Raw genomic sequence first — 20,923 nt, 5'->3', positions numbered from 1 at the left:
GTTAGCGAGCTACACCCACATACGAGTTTTTGGCCGTTTATGCAGTGGGCAATCGACCTGGTAGGACTTATGCCGCCTGTTACTAGGGGCAATGGCATTATGATCGTGGCAACCGACTACTTCACCAATTAGGTAGAAGCAGAGCCCAAGACGACCATGAATCAAACAGAACTAGATTACTTCATATGGAGGAACATCATTTGCCAATTTGGTATCCCTTAGTCCATCATCACCGATAACGGCCCGCCATTCGTGGGCAAAGATATGGCGAAGTTCTTCCAAAAGTATGACATCAAGTAGCACATGTTTATGCCGAGATATCTTCAAGGCAATAGGCAGGCCGAAGCATCCAATAAGATGATTTTGGACTGCCTTAAGAAATCCTTCACCAATAAGAAGGAAAATGGCCAGACGAACTCCCCGGATATCAATAGGTGCGAACCGGTGAGATTCTTTTCTCTTTAGCATTTAGCTCAAAGGCAATCATTCATCCCAATGTCATCAAGCCAAGTATCATTGCTCTATTACCAAGCATTGAGCATAACAGTAAGGAGATGGCCACAAACTTATATATGGTAGAGGAGAAACGCGAGCAGACCATGACTCGCATCGCAACCTACCACCAACAGCTGCTCTCCAGCTACCACAAAAATGCCAAGATCAGGCAGTTCCAGCTCGAAGATCTAGTGCTAAAAAAAGCCTTCATCACTACCCACAAAGAAGGCTCTATAAAGATAGATCTCATCTGGGAAGGTCCGTATAAGATCAGCAGAGTAGACGACAAGAGTAATTACACCCTTACCACCATGAAACGACAAAAAGATCGAAAAGCAGTTGAGCGCCTACAATCTAAGGAAGTACCATGTATGACCTCCCACTACAGCAAAGCCCGAAGACTCAAGCAGCTCGACGAGTACCACATCACAAGCCAATGACTATCCAGTTGTTATGCAGTTCCCACCTTATAGCTAAGTTCTCGTTTGTTTCGCTCGTCTTTCAATGAGGAATTCAAAAGTAATCACAACTTGGCTCGACTGCATGCTTACAATAACTGATCACTCATGCACTTCAAAAGAAGACCGCGCCCTTCTTAAGGAATTATCACAGGAATTGCGCCTCCTAGGGGACCAACTATGCTCTCTAGTGTGAGAAAGTAAATCAATTCCACAACACCCACATGGGTCAGCTCTCCAAGACGGAAGGATAAACTCTACACTCTGAATATCCAGACGTGGATAAGCCTGGCTGCCCTAGTATAACTAGATGTACGATGGCTTGCGCATGGATTCTTAGAAGTAGCCACAATGGTTTTTTTCAAGGCTTAGCTAATTGAAGGATTTTGGGTCTTTTGGCCTAATCCGTGAGGAACCGAGCCCTAGAGTCGAATGGGGCATATTACGTAGTACATCTGATGGATGGCTACCCTGGAACCCTAAAGCTGCTACTGAGTGCACTAAAGTAGCCTACGGTTTCCAGAAGACTGTCTACGGCTTGCCTTTCGAGCAGTAAAGCCACGCTAGACTTATACAACTGCACATTCTTTTGAAAGGTTAAACAAGCTAGCGTGCATATACGAAGCTTTATCCAATACGGACATGCTACGTAGTCAATAAGCTTTACCTCTGCCAAGCGCGGAACAACTTACACCAAGTCCTAAAGTGTTGTGATACTTGTTACACAACCTACGGAATTGGAGAAAGCCAAGGTTAACAGCCTTGTGGTTGCACAGACTTGTCTGTTTTTGTAAGTAAGGCATCCGGCTGCCAACCCTATAGCTAACAATATTGCAAAGTTCTACACCAACATATACGGCTGCATAGGCATGTCTGCTTATAGAAAAGTAGCACGTCTGCCACTGGTCTATAAAGTCTAAAGGTTAAAGCATGAACAAAAGAAGCAAATATGAAGAAAAACGAATGAAACATGTTTATAAACAACTTGCAAAGGCCGAATGAATTCAAGAAAAACAAATGCTACAAGGAAAAACAAAGAAAATCCTCCAAGCTACCTAGAAGACTACACTTCAGCAGCTTGGACATCCCACGACTACTCGGTCACCACACCTTCAGCAGCAGCGACGCTTTTAGCAGAGGCATCATCTAACGCTTCACCCCCGAATGCCCTAGCTTGGGCACGAACTTCTTCAACCATTTCACCAATGGAAGCCTCAAAAGTAAAAGCAAGTAAGTCTTCCAGAGAAATAGAGAAGATTTTGAAACCTCGAGCCTATCATTCTCACCTTTCAGCTGTTCATTCTCCTCGAGCAAACCAACACAGACGCGTTGCAGCTCATCCACTTCATTTTTTAGACTTTCGTTGATCTTCAGTACACCTTGAAGTTCCAACACTTGGGGTTTAAGCCTATCGACGATTCTCTTGAAGTGGAACTTGATTATAAGCAGCAATCAACTTTTCATCCTTTGCACAAGTAACGAAATGTAGCTCAGAAACTGCAAACTCAAGATCTTGAATCTAAGGTATGTAACATCCAATCTCATTCTCTGCACTTTCATACTTAACTTGGATTGCGTCAAGCCTAGTTTTCAAATCAACAATCTCTTAGCAAGCGGTCTCAAGCTGCAGAGAAGTGGGGGTAAAAATATTAGACCCCTTCAAAACAACGAGCTCAGAGTCCAATCTCTTGATCTCCCGGCCGAGGAATAAACTTCAGCTGCCATAGTGTTCACCACCTCATTGGCAGCATTGCTATATATGTATCATACCAAGCAGAACAGTCTTTCTATATTGGGTCGTACATTTCATAAAGGAACTTGGGTAAACAAACCTTTTTAATGTCATCAACAAACTTGGCACAAGCGTCCATGTTTTCAAGCAGATCTGGTTTCAAGAACACACATATTTCAGCAGCTTCCCCAGAAGCAGGCTCAGTGGATTTCTCACAGCTGTCCATACGAGCAGTCTCCTCATTCCCAGCAAGCGAATCAGTCTCAGCAGCAGAGAGAGTGGGCCTTAATGCCATTTTAGTAGCAGAGTCGACCTTATCGCTTTTCATAATAGCAAGCATTTCCAAATGTGAACCGGACTTAGCTCTCAACAGATGTTTTGGCACAAACTTTAGCACCGGGGGCATGATAAGACCTCTACACTAAGCAATACTATCAGCAATCGAATTAGCCATTCTCGACATAGCAGGCACCATAGGCTCAGATCCAGCAGCCTCATTTTTCTTCCCATTGGAAGAAGTTATGTCAATCATAGGCCTTTCGACAGTAAGTAGACCCTCAAGAGCAGTAGAGGAAGTCTTCATTTTTTCTTAACCAGCATCTCTTGAGCAGACGGGGAAGATCTTTTCTTTCCACCTTCATTCACAGTAGGCTCTATGATAACGATCAAATGAGCCAAAGTATCCGCCTTGATCCTCTTTACCTTCTCTCTTAGGAGCAACCCACATTTCTCTCGACGAAGAGAACTAAGCAGCCAACGCTATTCACGGTACTCAATAAGGAAACTCAACCCATACTGGTTTTTTCTTCATTTTTTCTTTCATACCAGTAGGCAAGAGACCTGCATGCCCAACATTCAGTAGCCCATGAGCACTTCGACCTCCTCATCTTTCTTTATCGCCGGCCTGGCCCCCGTCAAGTCCAAGAGCCCAAATAACATAAACCATGCGGCTCGCCTAGCATTATGCCTCAATGCCTCAATCCGTGGCCCCAACCGTGCAAGTTACCCTTGACTCTAGCTAAGTCGAGCAGCCCAAGCAGTGGTTCCTACCACAACACATCCTCGGCCCGTGCTAAGCCTGCTCCTGGCCCATACCAGCCGACCTGCCGCACCACCCCGACGGCTGCCCCATGACAGCACTATCCAAAAAGAAGACAAGGAAAATTAATTTTTTTTACCTCGGTGCAGCGTGGAGAAGGTGAAGAAAGCAACGAAAGACGATCATTTGCATGGGCAAGATGTAGAAGATTGCTAGAGGAGGGGGAACAAATATCCTCTAAGCTTTCTCTCTTGTAAGGTAGAAAAAATCGCTATTCAAAGTTGATTTAATAACCCACTTAAGGTGGATTTAAATAGGCTTTGAGAGAAATTTATTTCCCTTTCCTAGAATGATCTAATTTCATATTAAAGAGAGAATCAACATCAAAATAGGAAACAATCATACGTTTCCTAAAGCAAGAAGATCTCTACACCTGCTGCCCTTTGTTACGAGGAGCCTAATAGGTGTGGGAGTATTTGTGGAGTAAAAAATAATCAAGAGGCAATACGTGGATTTTTGGACAAAAATGACAAAATTACCCTTGAGGAGCACCATAATTCCTACACGTGATCAGTAGACAAATCAGTAGACAAACACCCCACAATCAAGTCAAAAGTGCCCAAAATAGGTAACAAATTGAAAGTTATTTCACTCATCCTCATCCTATATTTTCCACAAGGTAATTATTTTATAACCTTCAAAGCATTCTATATAAATTGAGTTAATTGGCTAATTAATAGATTTATTCCTAATTAATCCATTAATTACCAATTCAATCACAAATTTCACATAAAAATACCCCAAAGGGCCGGCCACATTTTCTCAAGAGGGGGATCGCCCATGCACTATATATTCAACCTTATTTCCTCTAAAAACCTAGTTCTTGACTCTTGCTAAACACTCAAAAATTCCCCAAACATTTTTCTCTCAAAATTCTAACTTTGGCATCAGAGGTTCTTCGGCCAAAGCCCCTCCCCCCATTCATCGTGGGCGCGTGAGGCTCTTGGCCTTGACCAAATGTTTTATTTGTTTTGTAGGTGCAATTTTGTCCAAGATCAAGGAGGAAGAAATTTGCATCCATAACGTTTACATCTTGTTTTGAATTTTTTATATAGAGAATAAGACAAAAAGAAGAGTGTGAGAGGATTAGGTAGAAGGGGATGGTAATAGGAGGGGAGATAATCCCACTCCTATATACAATTACTTTGCAGCAATTTTAAATTCCTTTAAACAGTTCATATTGGAGTAGTTTAGCTTCTTAAAAACTTTGAAAAGGTTTACTTATTACATATTTCAATGTTGAACAGTACTTTACATCCTACACAACAGCTTGTGTGTGGCCCACGCATGGTCATGCCATTACATTTTAGACGCGAGCCAACTTGCTCTACTACTATGAAAGCAATTAAGGTTTCACCTTAAAACCAATTGACAATAGAAAAAGTAACCTAATTCTTTATAACCCTTGCAAAATTTCTTATATTTTAAATGTGAGACAACATTCACATCATTGCACATTCAATTGGTATCAAATCTTTGGTTGCGGTGTTTTGGAAAGAAATAAAAAATCATTCACCTCTATGCTCAATATACTTGAATATCTTTCTTTACCAATCTAATCCTAAAGACCGAGCAAGACGTACAACTACAAATACTCTTATTAAAATAATTGTGTATTATATTACCTGTGTTCATGGCATGGAAATCACCTCTTCTATTTGCCCACAAGTCCTTACAAAAACAAGTTATTGATAAATCACATCCTAGACCTAGAACCTACCTTTTACATTATAAAAGGAGATGGGTAGTAATGATACTATCCTCCCATTTGGGATTGGGAGTAAAACAAAATCCTCATCCCTCACTAATATAATCCTTGAGCCCTTTAACAGGAAAGGTTTTTCAATGTACCGGAAATAAGACCTACATTTAATGTAATAATATAATTACTCCAAAATTTAAAAATATAATTTTAACAAAATTATATTATAACACTTGACGTTATGAGTTGTGTTCCTAACACACTGAAATATTTCTCCTTCTATAGTAGCATTAACCCCAAAACCACCACTTAATCCTTAAATATTTATATTAGGGTTAGGGCTTCCCTCTCTTACGTATTCACATTTAACACTAGCTAGCAACAAAAGAAAAACTCAAGCTGCCCAAATTTTAGGGTTTAGAAAGATTCGTATAATTTCATATTACTAAACGCATTTTCTCTCTAGAAACCTAGATCTATAGCCTCTTCTCCGGCTTCAACTTTCAGCCGCTGCCCCTTGGTCTTGCTCGAGTAGGCAGCAACCTATTACTTCCTCCTATTTCCATTCTCCTTCTTCCCTTATCCTTCCCTCATTCCCTCATTTGCCTTTTTCTTCTTTTTCCTCCCCTCTTACTTCCTTTGCTCCATCCCCTTCCCTGCATCCATATTTTCCTCTCATTTTTCTAGTATTCTTCTTTCGTTTTATTCCTGGTCCTTTTTTAGTTTATCTTAATTTTCGCTGAGTTGGGTCTCAAATATCCCATGAGCTTGTCTCAGATCTGGGCTTCATGCCCCTTATCCGACATCTTTTGCCTACTTTTTCTGCTTTTTGTCTTTTAAGTTTTTGTTCTCCATCCTTTTTAGTTATGATACTCCATCCCCATCCCATCATGTACTTGGATAGGCAAGCTCCGAACAGGAATAGGATACGAAATCTACTTCCCTCTTTCACTTCCCTTCCCCCAACAGGCATGCCTATGCCGAATCCCCATCGAGGTCAAGTGTTGGGTATTTTACATACCCATTAGCCTCATTCTCTACCCCTATGATACTTTGTTTGTATATATTTGCAGGGGTTCATGAAGATGACTTGGATCTGGTGTCTACTTTCTCGGTTTGAAGTTTGGCTTCCTCCGAGGATGTGTCAGTGGCATCAATGTGGTCTTTACTGTTAGAGATTAAGGTTTTTTATTGTCTGTTTTCTGCTGCCTTTGGGTCTAAGCTTGTGTAGGTCTCCCGTTGTATTTTGGATTGTTGCTCTTATTTTGTTTGGGCCTTTGTTTATCTGGTCATTTTTGGGCCTTGTTGTCATGCCCCGATCCCAACATACGACTAAGATTGACATGTGACGTCACCACATTCTTGTTTATCTATCATGTCTCACTTCCAAGATAAATCCAAAACACAATCTATGATTTAACCACGCATTGATTTTCTTTTATTGCATGGCTACATCTAACCTTAACATTAGACTGTTTACGTACCCTAAGAAGGGATCAAGCCATTCGCAGTTCACCATTCACTAAACTCAGACATTTATCCCAATGCGTTTTAACATGAAGACATAGCATTCCTCAATCAATTATTAGGACTTGATAAGTATGAATTACTAGATTCAGAGATACATAACAAACCCATATGACAATCAAGATTTCCATTTCATCTATCTTATAAATCACTATGTTTCAAAATAATACCGCAATTTATAGCATGCAACATCTTAAAGAACAACCAACTTAGCACAATATTATTCTCTAGCCACATTGGTCAACGAATCTGATCATAGTAATAACAATCATATCCAACATCATTCCACAATCACTCAAACGAATCAATCCCAAGAATCAAAGATGCACGATATTAACATTTAACTACGTTAATAAATCAATAAGATCACATATCAATTCACGAAATTTAATAAAGGAATTCTACATAATTCCCTATATGGATTTCAAGTAATAACATGATAAATCTAATTTATAAACACAATGTCTATTATGAGCAATTCTTATTCACTCGAATCTAGAGTCAGACTAACCTTATGGAAATGAGCAAGAGTAGGGATTCTGGACCACTCAACAGAATCCAACTAATCCTTATCACCCCTAGAATGCGTATGGTACCCTATTGCGGATATACCAAACAGAACCATAGGCATAATTTAATCGTGTAGGTAGTGATCACCCATCACGGATATACCAAGCATGATCACAAAATGCGTATGGTCCCTCATTGCGAATAAACCAACCAGAACCATAAACATAGTCTAATCGTGCAGACGGTGATCATCTATCACGGATATACCAAGCATGATCACCCATGAAATACATATGGTCCCTTATTGCGGATATACCAAGCAGGACCATCCATGTACCATTGCTACATGGTGCAGTTAGACCAACACACAACCTCCTTAGCCTTATCTCAACCCTATGATTTACAACATAATCGCCTGCACTATCAATTTCTCATGACCACTAACTAACATGCCACACAAGCATACAAGTTCTTTGGAATACTTCTAATAAGATTCTAGTCTCACATTTTCATAATAGTTACTTTAGATGTCATTCATATTATCAAAAAGATAAATACACATCTATATCACAATAAGGCGTCCTATACATGTAAACTGAGGTATTTATTACTTGAGATAGCTCACTAACCGTTATAGGCTCACTAAGCCCTATTTAGTCTCTGGTAATATTAATTTTAGTATTCAAGAACGATCAAGAACATTTTGATCAAAATCAACCCTAGTAGATCAATCATGAAGATCCACCCACCGGATTTCCAATCCATAAGGTCCTAAGGTCATCAAATATTACGTATAATAACATATTAAAGTTTGGTAAATATCTAACGGTTGGATCGTCTATTGTTATAATGATCAAGTGGCAGCTTCTAACGAAAATATGTTCAAACAACGGGATTTCATCAATCGAATGTCACATATAGATTCGGGGTATCGAATTTAGCCTAGAAAGACAGAGTTGGCCCACAGCCCACGTGTCACTGTATGTGGAAATTTTCGACAAACGGAAACCCAATTTTTCGACTAACTCCAAAAATTACCAAATTTTAAAGAAATGTAGAGCTCATCAAGGGGAATAACTTTCATACCTGGCTCGCAATTCAATTCGCCCAGAAAACACCTGAAATTGGCCTCTATCCTTGAAAATCCCTATAATTGGGTGTTCTCGATTCGACCTCAAAACATACTTCGACACCTCAACAAAGCATGGGTTTTTTTCCTGAGATTGAGAAGAGTATATTAGGGGTGGTGGTCGACAAAGTTGGTTTCAGAAATAGCAGATCGCCGCCAAGGAACCTCAGCTGCACCGACATTGTTCATAGTGAAATACGGCTAAATCATGTTAGTTTTTGGGTGAAATTGAAGGAAGAAGTGATCGACTGGGTTCGAAGTGAGGATTGACATGACATCGGTCCCGTCATCGACGGTGGCTGAAATAGGGAGATATGGTTGGGTTGGGTCGGCGGGTCGAAGAAAGGGTTTGATTCCCTCATTTCCCTTCTTTCCTCCCTCCTGATTGGTCACCCTCCCTCATTTTCTCTCTCTCATCTCTCTCTTTTCCCCTGTCTCCTGCTGCCATCTGGCAACTTCTATTATTTATTTATTATTTTTTATTTTGACAACTAAAACGTCTCTAATTTCTTCGTTTCAATACCATTTCACGAACGGTTTTCGCCTACATGCTTGTAGGATCGAGCTCTATCCAATTATACTTAGTGTGGCCCTGTAAAGTCCACAAATTTTTAATAATTATTAACCAAAATTTAAACTTTGTAATTAGTTTAATTAAAATCTAAATTTAATATAAATTCCTGAAAATAATATAAAATCTCGTTAATACAAATACGTAGTTTACAATAGTAAAATCTCGTTACACTTGTTTACTAGTTTTTATCATAATGAAAGTTGATTATTACTTTTTGAACAAACGATATTATCTACCGTAAGGGGGTGGGAGAGTGAGCTAAGCCTCACAATGAGCTAGCAATAATGTGGTTCAAATTTGCCTTTGGCAAGAATAAAAAACCTCTTACTTATTAGTAAAGAGAAATATCACTAGACCGTAATACTAAATAACATAATGAAAAATGATTTTGTGATAAAAAAATCCTTAAATATTTAATAATAATTAAATAAAAATCAAAGGGTTTGGTCAAGAATCATTCGGACAAAGAATTACGTGGCAGTCTAGGGTGAAACGCAGCTTCCGAAAATCCCCTTCCCCCACAAAAGCACTTAACTCGTCACCACACGACTTATGACTTGTATGAGACGCCGCGCCTACTGCTCACTCCCCACTCTCACACTTTGCCCTTTGCCCTTTTGCCCCCTAATTCGCCCTCCCAACTCCCGCGAAATTACCCACCCGCCCAGATCACGCTCCTAGTCCTAGACCTCCTCCGCCTCCTCCGGCGGAGAAATTCCCGCCATGAACGCCCCCACGACGACGTTTCGCTCCATTCTCGAGAAGCCCCTCAATCAGCTCACCGAGGATGACATTTCCCAGCTCACCCGCGAAGACTGCCGCAAATACCTCAAAGAAAAAGGTCCTCCCTTTCTCTTCTCTTTTTTCGCTAATTTCCACTTTTGCCCCTCCACCCCCCATCGCCATGTTTTCCGGTTCGCCTAAAATCACGGGACAGCGCACTCCTCACACTATATTTAATTGTCGAAATTAATTAATTAAACGACGAGGAATTCGCCTTTTTTTCCGGCAATTTTTAAAAAATGTGGTGACCACGTGTCCGTACAGGAATGCGGCGGCCCTCCTGGAACAAATCGCAGGCGATCCAGCAGGTTATTTCGCTCAAGGCGCTGCTGGAGCCCAACGACGATTCCGGCGCCGGAGCTCTCAGAAAGATTGTCGTTTTGCCTCAGACGACCACCGCCACCACCCAGCGCGTCAGTACTTTCGTATGTGTTTGTTTCCCGAGAAATTAAAAACGGGAGAGAAAATTACAGTAATCTTTTCCCTTATGTTTACCACTTGTTTGATTGCAAGTTTTCTGTGTACAGGCGGCTTCGAGTTCCGCTGATTCAGCTAAGGAAGCGAGCCCTGATGTCCAGGCTTCGGTGTCCGCTGACGAATTGGCGCCGCATCCGAGAAATGAACCGTCCAAACCAGCTCCCGAGGACCCGCGGGTCTATGCGGATACCGCGGCCATCAGTCCCAGGTTGATCTTCTTCAAAACTCTCTATTGACTTGCTATAATACACGGACATTAGCTGAATTTTACTGATTGGTGTAGTTTGAGTATGTTAAGCACAATGTGGTAGTGAAGTGTGCTAATTTAGCTAATTGAAGCAATTTTCAGGATAAAAATTCCTCAAATTAGTAGACTCCGGCTTCATAATGTAGGCTTTGTCCTTCGGGAATCCATATCGAGTCTAGTATGGTCATTTGAGCTTAGTAGATTGAAGGGGAAATGGGTTTGTGGAAGAGATTTTGAAGTGGATTCTTGTTTTCATGCGTTGCCCGAATAGGTGTTAAAGAAGCCCCACACGATAAAGGTGGCACTGTGTTTACCAATTTGTGGCAGGCTTATCTTTTCTCCATGGATCACGGCTTATGCTTCAGTTGATTACATACGTATTAAAGGTTTAACTCAAGTGACTTTGCGGTTAGGGTGCATATTCTCTGTGTTCCTTAAGATGGGTATGGAGCCAAAGTAGATTACTTTGTTTTGTGGAACATTATACTGCAATTTCTTGATTATAACTATTTCAAATGATGCAAATAATTTGCTGTTTGTGCTGAAAGATTGGAAAGTATGTTTATAATTAAAATGAATGTGTAGGGGGTGGTGAGAACATTGTATGCAATCAATCATGTGATATATTTATACTACTGTTCTAAAGGAAAGCATTTGAAATTGTGGTCGCAGAAATCATTGTACAACTGATGCATCAGTTAGGAAAATGACAATTTTCTACAGCGGCAAGGTGAATGTATATGATGGAGTGCCACCTGATAAGGTAAATGAAGCTTTCTCTTTGAATGGAGACCTTGAGATAAGCCTTCCAATGCAGGGATATATGGATTTGCAGGCACGGGCAATCCTGCACCTTGCAGCAGGGCCCAACCATTTGCTTTTGGACAATCAATTTGGTGGTGCTGCAGCAGCAAGATCCTTACATTGCCAATTTCAGACTGCAGGCGATAAAGATGTCCTTTCCCTTCCTAGTGCAACAATTTCTCAGGCAATGCAAACAGGTATTTCCGCAGAAGGAATTCTTAGCTTACATTCTTACTACATTAGTTGGAATGTAGTTAGCCATGTAATTGACATTTAGTTAAAACTGCACATAGTGAATGGAAATGAGATCCAAGGTATGGTTCTAAGCATCGTCTTCTTTCATTCATGGAACAATGTGATTTCACTAAATTTAATTTTTTTAAATTCCTCCAAAATTGAGCTTGCTGAAACAAGAATTTTCTATTCAACTTCCTTAATCTTCCTATGGGTGCCGCACTAAACATAGCTTAGATCTTTGTTCAGTTTTGGGTCTCGATTAATTAGGAGTCACAGAGAAAGGGTTTTTGCTGTTGTAGTTACTGATAGATAGAGACCTTGACAGTCAACAATGTCGAAAAACCTGTGGTAGAGGGTTATAGCTTTTGAGTTTCTGGTGGTTATTTAATTGATTTCAATGGATCAATGGCTATAATTGATAGTTTCAGGTAACTTTACAGAGAAGATCAGTGAATATACACAGCAGTACTGGGAGAAAGGGAACAACACTCGTGATCCTGGTAAGTTCAGTATTTGTGTACCACTACAGAAGTTGCTTGTGTGATTTGCAAAATTTTATCTCCTCTCACTTATTTGGGTGAAAAGTATGCAGTTCTTAAACAGAAATATGCTTATTGGTGCAAGTCATATGGTTTCCAAGGCTACGCATTTCAATATCCTAGATTAAAAAGAAAAAAAAACAAGATATAAATCTTTATAGATGCTAACCATACATTAGTTTCACTGAGTATGTGGAAGGTCATATTTTCTTATATGTAAAACTGTTAATTAGATTTTCTTTTCCTTTTTTCCCCTCTCCTCGCTGTGTATGTTTCCCTTAGGAGTATTTGGGGGGAAATTTAATTATTTCATAAAGCTGTAAAGCAAAATATAACACTGAAATCATAGTTAGTGATGCTAATTTGCAGAAGTGGGGTAACTTTAAGATGTATTATTTTCACAGAAGTATTTTAGTGGAGGGTTAATGCATTTACACTACTATCACAAGATTCAAATAACAACCAATTTTGCTGTCACCTCAGGCCAACGAAAAGAAACTGCCACTGTTAACTGTTTGTTGTAACATCTCTAACTCCATCTGTCACTTGCTCCTTTGAAAGACTCATCTCTCATGCTAAGTCCGAATGAGGAACTTTAATTTACGAAGGAAATTTAGACTAAAAAAATGTACTCACTACCAATGAACTACTCAATCACACAAAGCTACTACTAAAACATTACAAAGATGCTAAAAAAAGGACTTTCAATGACACCTGAAAGTACCCAAATGTATTGCGTCTAGTCATTTTCAACTCCGTCTATCTGATTTTTATAGTGCTGTCCTAACAAATTTAGCCCAAGTTCCATGAATTCTTACAGTTCGTCATCCATACACACCATAAATGTACGTTCACTACTGATACTGCTCCCTGTCAGTCTGTCACTTTCCTTTCCCATTGCTTATGCTGCAGTCACTACCTTAACATGACTCCTTTGTTTGCTGTTGGATTCTGATGAAAAGGTCTTAGAGGCTTAACTGGTTAAAGAAGCTTCACTGTTTGCTGTATTAAATTTACTAGTTTCTTTTCCTTGAAACATTCGGTGGTAATTCTTAAGATGCAGAGGGTCAGGCGAACAGAAAAGTCTCGTTGCAGAGATACCGTGAAAAGCGAAAAGACAGGTACGTACGGGTAGAAACTATTCTTTGCTACTACTAAAATCATCTGTTGCATATTAAAACTCCTAAGTCCTATTCATTTCCTCCATTTTTTTTTTTTTTGCTCATGTTTCTACTAGGGAAAAATTAAAGATTAAGAAAAATATTGGATCGAATACTAGCTTGGAGGTTTACTTGAATCGTCAACTCAGGACGCATACCTCAAATGGTAATTCAAGTCAGTATGGCACAAGCTCTCCACCCCAACCTGGGCTGCTACAGACAGCTGAAAATCAGCCAAAGTTCCGCTGTCTTCCTGTTGACCTAAACGAGAAGGGTGAGCCATAAAGTTCCTCCTTTGTATATTCTATGACATTTGATATTCATATTCATAATTCTTTGCAAATTTAACCTTTATAGTTTTGCGACCAAACATAAATTGACTTATCAGGTAGATTGGATGCCGAATTCTGTTATGTGATGGTATTTGAAGGATTGAAGTCAGAAACAGATGATCTTATGTGACAATATTTTGGATTATAAAATATTTACAGGTTGTTTGGTTTTGTTTTGTTTTTCCCGGGCTGGCTGTTATGCAGATATCCTGGAACACCAGACTTGACAATTTCCAGGTCATAAAGAGTTGGGATATGGTTGAGGACCCCTTACCCTAAGTTAGCGCCGTGACATACCTCACAGGATGGGTAAGAAGAAACTAATTTAACTGGCTTCTAGCGACCTGCGTTTTTGTATGATTGGGCTGCTCTGCGACCATGAAGTTTTTCCAGACTTTAGCCTATCAGGAGGAGGATTCTCAGTTTGGACTGGTATGACTTTGATCAGTTTTGTAATTTGTAGGATCATATTTTCATCATCGGGATTTTTCTTCTTTGTCCATGTTATTAGGGTCGAGATGTAGAGCTGCAAGCAGCAATATCCTTTTTAACTCCCTATGTATGTAATTAGTGTATGCGGTACCATTCTCCGTGCTGAGAGCTTATTGCACAAGTTGAAGGAGACTCCTTCAACGTTTTGTTGCCATGAAGAAGAGTTCTATGTAATTTACCATCACTTTGTTTATAAGCTAGCCAACTAAAGTTGGCAAAAATGTGTCGCAATTTGCAGAAAAATCGCGGCTCAGTTGGTGCATCGGAAAAATGTATTATTTTCCGGCTTACCCTGCAGTTTTTAGGTTTCCACTTTAAAGAGCCTCTTTGGGCAGAGCTTCAATCTAGTTTCCTATAGCTTATGTAATGTCATTTGACCACTTTGCTTATTTCTCGAACGGTGCATGTATCTGGTACCTGTAACATGAGTTTCTAATTAACTATTTTTAGGATACTAAGCTCCGTTGACACGGGCACTTACATGAAATGCGAATTGGAATTATTTTGATTCCTAGCCTCTTTTATGTGCACTAACGTTTGGTTATTGGTGTTATTTTGATTTACTAACACATGAAATTCACAAAATATCGAATTCCCCTACAAGTTCTTTACCTTGTGTTGGTGATTTGAAAATGATACTCGAACAACTTAAAGTGCATAAAAATTTTGTGCTGTACAACTTCATTTCATAGTAGAAAACACTTAAACTGCTATTGAACTCTTAACTCAATTGCTATTGCACCCAATTATTATTCAACCCGACATTAACAGTTGATTGGGGGAGGGGATTTTCCTTTCATTTAATTATTAAAGTGTTTCTCGTTAAGCTTACAATCACACTTTTTTTTTCTTTTTTTTTTTTCGATCTCATTTTACTCTCGGCACTTTATTTTGTCTCGTTTTATCATCTTCTGTTAACTCTGTCACATAATCTGTTACATGTGGTTGAAATTTTGTTTTAGTTTTACATTTTATTCTTTATATTATTGTATTTTATTTTATTTATTGTAATGAGTAAAATTATTAGAATGTACATGCCACATTAGCAAATTAATGGTTTATGCAACGGAGTTAATGAAAAGTGCTAAATAAGATGCAACAAAACAAAGTATAAGGGATAAAGTGAGATTTTGCTAAGAGTTCATCTGTCATGGCTGAAAACAAGCCTTGGACTTGTGCCAATTCGATTTTTCAATGAGAGATGAGTAAAATTTTGACATCCAAAAAACTGTCATTCGGTGTTGTTATTTCATTTAAAATTTAGACGATTTTTTGAATTAAAATTTAAAAGTGAATGATGAGTATTAGAAATATTATATTTAATTTGGGATGAGATCTGTTGGATGAAAAAAAAAGATAATGATTAAATTTGTTTAAAGTGTTGAGAAGGGACGCAAAGCAATAAAAATAAGTGTAATACTAATCTTATTTTCTCAAGTCGGGATAGTCCTGAGACGACTCTAGCCCTTATGCGCCTCCACCGGTAGATGTCGAAGCTTTGAAACGTCAAAACGGCGACGCGGCCCAACAAATTGTCAAATTCAATTAACCTGGACAAGGCACATAATTTCTGTATGCGTAAACATCGGATGGGTATCTTCGTCATTTCATCTCATCCTCCGAGCTTCGTTTAAAGACCACGCGTAAGGCCACTCCAGATTGTTCCGGAATCGTATCGACAGCCAAAACGCAGAGCAACATCAGCAGCAGCCATGGTTGGCTCCCAAAGCGTACGCTCCAAATCCCAATTATCTCTCTCCTCGAGCTGTCTTGTTTCCCGGGAAAAAAAAGAGCTATCTTTTTCCCGGATAATTTTCTTATTGCAAACTGAACCGATGATTAATTGTTTAAGTCAGATTTTCTGAATAATTTTCTGTCTTTGTGGATTTTGGTTTAATTATATTTTCTTGGGAGTTATTACCTATTATTAATCCGGTTGTATTCGATTAAGATTTTGAAGAAGTTTATAAATTTCAGTGTATTCAATTAGAAATGGATTTTAAATGATTTGAGAAAGTTGAGGAATTAGATGGAATTGGAGAGATTTCGTAGTGTATTTTAAGCATCCACAAATCTCACCTCTCCTCATGAGAATTCGTTGAGAGATTTCGAGCGAATTGAATCAAAATTTTATATGGAATCTCTACAAATTAATTACTCTATAAAAATCCATGGATTTATAAATCCATTAAAGTCTCTCAAATTCTCAATTGAATGCACCCTCCTAAGTGAGATTTTCTGAATAATTTTCTGTTGTGTTTGTTGATTTTGGTTTAATTATATTTTCTTGGTCAAAGATTCAAGCTTAATGCATCATTTGTTGATTATTTTCTGTTGTTTATGTGTTTGGATTGGATTAATGGGTGATTAAGGTGATTCCAGTAGTAGATTATATTGAATTTTGAGTTATTACCTGTTTATCTTTGTGTGATAAGTTGTGGGAATTAAGATATTGCTTGAAAGTAATTTTGTTGAATTGAAGTAGTAATAGAAAGGCAGCTAGGTACAATTTTTTTTGGCTATGGCGGCAACCCCGCCAATGGGTATGTTTTGATTGTTAAAATTGTGATTAAAAGGGTTGGAAATGTGATTGTCAAAGAATTAAACAGAGAGGATACACATTAGGTTCAGATGTTTTTGGGAGTTAGACACGTTTTCGGTTCAATGGTACTGAATCTTGGGGTTTTCTATGCTACATTCAATGTTATTCTGTTTGTAGGAATAAAGAGGGAAAAGAAAAAACATGCATTTTTGTGATCAGGATATCATTCTCATAATGTTGTCATATGCAGGATCCTAGAGAAGAAGTCATCCAAGCATGGTACATGGATGATAGTGATGAAGACCAGAGGCTCCCCCATCACAAGGAGCCCAAGGAATTTGTATCCCTGGACCAACTTGCTGGTAAGCATTTTTTGGGAAACAAATATTTGTTTAACAGATAATGCTTGTTTTAGATTTTAAAAATCAATGTATTATAGAAACCTTGAGAGCGACATCTGTAATTGATGAAATAAGATGAACTAGGCTTAGGTGGTATTAATTTATACGAAGCAGACCAGTAGATGCATTTTTAACCAAATGATGCTAGTTAATGTAAAAGGTAAAATACCAAGCATGCGGAGACTAATCTGGAAAGAGTGCGAAAAGATTTATAAAACTTAGGTTTAGCAGGGGATACTGTTTATAATGTAAAATGTAGTTTGATTCCAGTTGGTTGGGACAATAAGGATGATGATAATTGGTCCAGTATTTAACTTCCTGCGAGCAATTATGTTTATCTTGCAGAGCTTGGAGTGCTCAGCTGGCGTCTAGATGCTGATAACTATGAAACAGATGAGGAGTTGAAGAAGATTCGTGAAGAACGTGGTTACTCCTACATGGTTTGTCACACTAACTTACGTTTTTCTTTTCTATATTTTTAATTTCATTTTGTCATGTACCTAAACTCTTTAGTTCATTATGTCAAGGCACTGATTCACAACAATGTCAAGTTTTGTCCATTGATCACAATTCACCGGTATCTTGTGAAAATGATTGTTTCTTTCGACTATTAGAAATGTTGACCCTTTTTGAATGCACACTTTGGAATGTTTTCAGCCATTTTCCCCTTCCCGTTTATAGTCCAGATTATGGGAACTGTGAATATGGAAAGTCACAATAACTCTTTCTGCATGGTTTTACGGTATATTTAACCGGATAATGTTTTCCTCTTGTAGGACTTCTGTGAGGTTTGCCCTGAAAAGCTTCCTAATTATGAGGAGAAGATAAAAAATTTCTTTGAGGAACATCTTCACACTGATGAGGAAATTCGATATGCTGTGGATGGAAGTGGTAGGATTAGTTACTTTATCGCAGTATGTTATCCCTTCTTTACTCACCTCTTTTGATTAATGATTGTGTACTTTTTTGTGAAGGTTATTTTGATGTTAGGGACCGCGATGAACGTTGGATTCGCGTATGGCTGAAAAAGGGGGGAATGATTATTTTGCCTGCTGGAATTTATCACCGATTCACTTTGGACACAAACAACTACATAAAGGTATTAGTTCATAGCGCCAAAATGTTCTAACGACCACTTTTTGTTTTTTTCCCCTTCTCTCTTTTCTCCAGTTAAGTGGAGTCTCATTACGCTTGTATGAAGACACACTTCTACATTTTGTGGCACCGACTATTTTTAAAAGCATATTATTTATGGGACGATGATGAGGGTTCAGGATGTGATCTTCCATTATTTGCTTCAATTTTTTTTTTCTTTTGTAAGAAAACAAAATCTTGTCTCATCTTATGCCTCCCTATCATTCATTGGTGTGTACTTTGTCATCGTGATTTCCCAGTGAACTTGTGACAAAGGATACCTAAGTAGTTGAAGCACTGTCACATAACACTAAGGTAGACATCAGCACTTGATATGGCATTTGATGGACTAGTTCACCAAAGTGCATTAATTGTAATGTAGACGACAATAATGATTTCATGTGCCTTCGAGATGCCAGGCATTACTGTTTTTACGTCTGTGTCTGTGGTGTAGTGTCAATTAAGAAGTCACAATTTACCTTATAGTGTTTAATCTATGAAATTAAAGGATGTTCTAAAAAACATATGTTTGATGTAGGCAATGCGTCTATTTATTGGCGATCCAGTTTGGACCCCCTTTAACCGTCCTCATGATCATCTTCCTGCAAGGTATGGTTCTGTCTTTCTCTACATTTTGGACTTACCTACTTCCATTCATGCATGCGATAGAATGCCCGATAGGCGTTGAGTCTTCTCACAAAGGGACCTTCCTTGCAGGGAGGAGTATCTTAAAGCTTTTGTGCATAAGGAAACTGGTGACCATGCAGTTAACGCTGCGGCATAGAATATGGCGTTTGTTTCTAAATGTGGGGTTTACAAATAACGAAATACGGTATTGGCTATGAAAAAGATACGTATGATTGTATTGTCTGGGATGTATAACTTGTGGCTTTGTGATGCTTGTTAAGTTGTGTTGTAGTAGTGCTGGCCTTTCCATAAACTCGAATAAATTCCGAGTATCTTACGAGATGTTCTTTATGTATGGTACATAACTCTCTAAACATTTAATAATTATATAGTTCTATTGTGTTATATTGTGTGTGTTTATGGTTCCAGCCCAACCTTTCATCCCTGGCATGCTAGAGGTAGGTGTTGGCTCCTTTTTGTTTCTGATTCAGCCAAACACCTCATTCAGATTTGGAAGCTATGACATGTACTTGCGTTGTGGGTTTCAATGGTTTCGATGATGTGGCCAAACTCGCGACATTGGAGAAACTTTTTCGTGTGATGGTTAAATTGTTGCGACATTAGTTCACATACTATAAAGGTGGATGGCAGATTAATACGTTATAGACACAATATAATAGATTGATAGTATTACGTGATTGTGTGATGGTTGCGCAGAAAAACTTATCGTCACTTTGAGTGGTTCTTGGCTGCCTAGCGGAAGCCCAAAACAACAAAAGCTTTCTTTTGGGGCTTTCTACTGAGTTGAAATAGGATGGATTAGAACTGGTTAATACTTGACATGCAAATTGAAATGATCCAAAACATGGGTTGAATACTATCCTTTTGATTTAGCTTCTTCCAAATGCTTATAGAAGTTGAGGAGGCTTTCACTTGGTTTCGATAATGCAGAGTTGGAAACTAGAGGAATGTACGATTAAATTTTAGACCTGGCATTCATGTCGTTTTCGTGTCATATTCGATATTTTGACGGGTTGTGTCGTGCAATACCCGTTAAAATAAACGGGTAAAATGACCCGACCCGAAATCGACCCGATAATATTAACAGGTAATGTGACCCGACCCGTTACCCGTTAAGGAAAATATATTTTAAACCAATAAATAATCAAACGAAAAACATAATACTAAATAAGTATATACATATCATATTGTCACATCCAAAACATAAAAACGCATTTTTCTTTTAAGTATATTTTCACTTACCTAAATTGATCAAATGGTAAAATTGGAAAATATTGGAATAGAGAAGGGGTTTTTTCGTCCAAAAAAGTTCTAATAATATAAGTGAAATAGAATCCAACGGTACAAATTTACTTTCATTTATCTTACAGCTATTATTTAAGTAAAGTCTTTAATAGTTTTTTAATTAATATAGAAGTGTAAAAAATATAGAAAAAATATATAAACGCTCATAATGACAAGCCTTACAACTTTCATTAAGAATTTAACTTTGAAATTCGCCACTATAATCATATAAATCATAGATCAAAATTTAACCGTTGATTGTTGTTTACATTTACGCTTCATTGTTCTCATCAAATTTTGTTTTTTCATATTTTCTTTTTTGAAAACATCATCTATTAGAGGATGCAAGAAGATGAACGATTTGGATCGTTGATATTATATTCAGAGTTTTACGGTTAGTGAAAATATTACTTGATGTTTATAAAGTTTTTACAAACTATATGACATCGACTCATATTTAAGTTAACTGTAAATATCGAAATGTGATATCAAAGATCTAAACTGTTCATCTTCTTACATCCGCTAGATGATCATGTTTTCAAACAAGAAAATTAAAAAAATGAAATTCAATAAGAAGAATAAAGCGTAAATGACAATCGATGGTTAAATATAAATTT

At 38.2% G+C, this 20,923-nt stretch overlaps 2 protein-coding genes across 3 annotated transcripts; both read left to right on the top strand.

The window, feature by feature from the left end:
* Window positions 1–9,800: 9,800 nt before the first annotated feature.
* LOC137737436 (protein TIFY 4B-like) lies at window positions 9,801–14,956 on the top strand. Of its 2 annotated transcripts, XM_068476901.1 has the most exons (9): window positions 9,801–10,067; window positions 10,274–10,422; window positions 10,537–10,694; window positions 11,406–11,496; window positions 11,569–11,734; window positions 12,215–12,274; window positions 13,371–13,434; window positions 13,551–13,747; window positions 13,862–14,002. In XM_068476901.1, exons 1-9 carry the CDS (start codon window positions 9,950–9,952, stop codon window positions 13,933–13,935), a joined length of 1,077 nt encoding a protein of 358 aa, XP_068333002.1. In that variant the 5' UTR covers window positions 9,801–9,949; the 3' UTR covers window positions 13,936–14,002. The 2 variants fall into 2 exon arrangements, with proteins under 2 accessions (XP_068333002.1, XP_068333001.1); XM_068476900.1 differs by lacking the exon at window positions 13,862–14,002 and adding an exon at window positions 14,010–14,956 and having other exon boundaries at window positions 10,274–10,434; window positions 11,406–11,734; window positions 12,197–12,274.
* Window positions 14,957–15,868: 912 nt separating this feature from the next.
* LOC137736434 (acireductone dioxygenase 2) lies at window positions 15,869–19,406 on the top strand. Its single transcript, XM_068475700.1, has 7 exons — window positions 15,869–16,027; window positions 17,090–17,201; window positions 17,586–17,680; window positions 18,017–18,131; window positions 18,215–18,339; window positions 18,913–18,983; window positions 19,092–19,406. The coding sequence occupies exons 1-7, from the start codon at window positions 16,010–16,012 to the stop codon at window positions 19,156–19,158; spliced, it is 603 nt and encodes a 200-aa protein (XP_068331801.1). The 5' UTR covers window positions 15,869–16,009; the 3' UTR covers window positions 19,159–19,406.
* Window positions 19,407–20,923: the final 1,517 nt, after the last annotated feature.

This window comes from Pyrus communis, chromosome 6 (assembly GCF_963583255.1).
Source record: "Pyrus communis chromosome 6, drPyrComm1.1, whole genome shotgun sequence".
NCBI classification, from domain to species: domain Eukaryota; kingdom Viridiplantae; phylum Streptophyta; class Magnoliopsida; order Rosales; family Rosaceae; genus Pyrus; species Pyrus communis.
Note: the sequence above shows the minus strand (reverse complement) of the source record. Positions and strands in the feature narration are given on the sequence as shown.

Coding starts and splice junctions, on each gene's coding strand:
- LOC137736434 (XM_068475700.1), top strand. Junction 17,681..18,016: donor AACGTGGTTACTCCTACATG/GTTTGTCACACT, acceptor TTCCTCTTGTAG/GACTTCTGTGAGGTTTGCCC. Junction 18,132..18,214: donor ATATGCTGTGGATGGAAGTG/GTAGGATTAGTT, acceptor TTTTTTGTGAAG/GTTATTTTGATGTTAGGGAC.
- LOC137737436 (XM_068476900.1), top strand. CDS start 9,950: ATGAACGCCCCCACGACGACGTTTCGCTCCATTCTCGAGAAGCCCCTC. Junction 10,695..11,405: donor ACCGCGGCCATCAGTCCCAG/GTTGATCTTCTT, acceptor TTGTGGTCGCAG/AAATCATTGTACAACTGATG. Junction 13,435..13,550: donor CGTGAAAAGCGAAAAGACAG/GTACGTACGGGT, acceptor TGTTTCTACTAG/GGAAAAATTAAAGATTAAGA.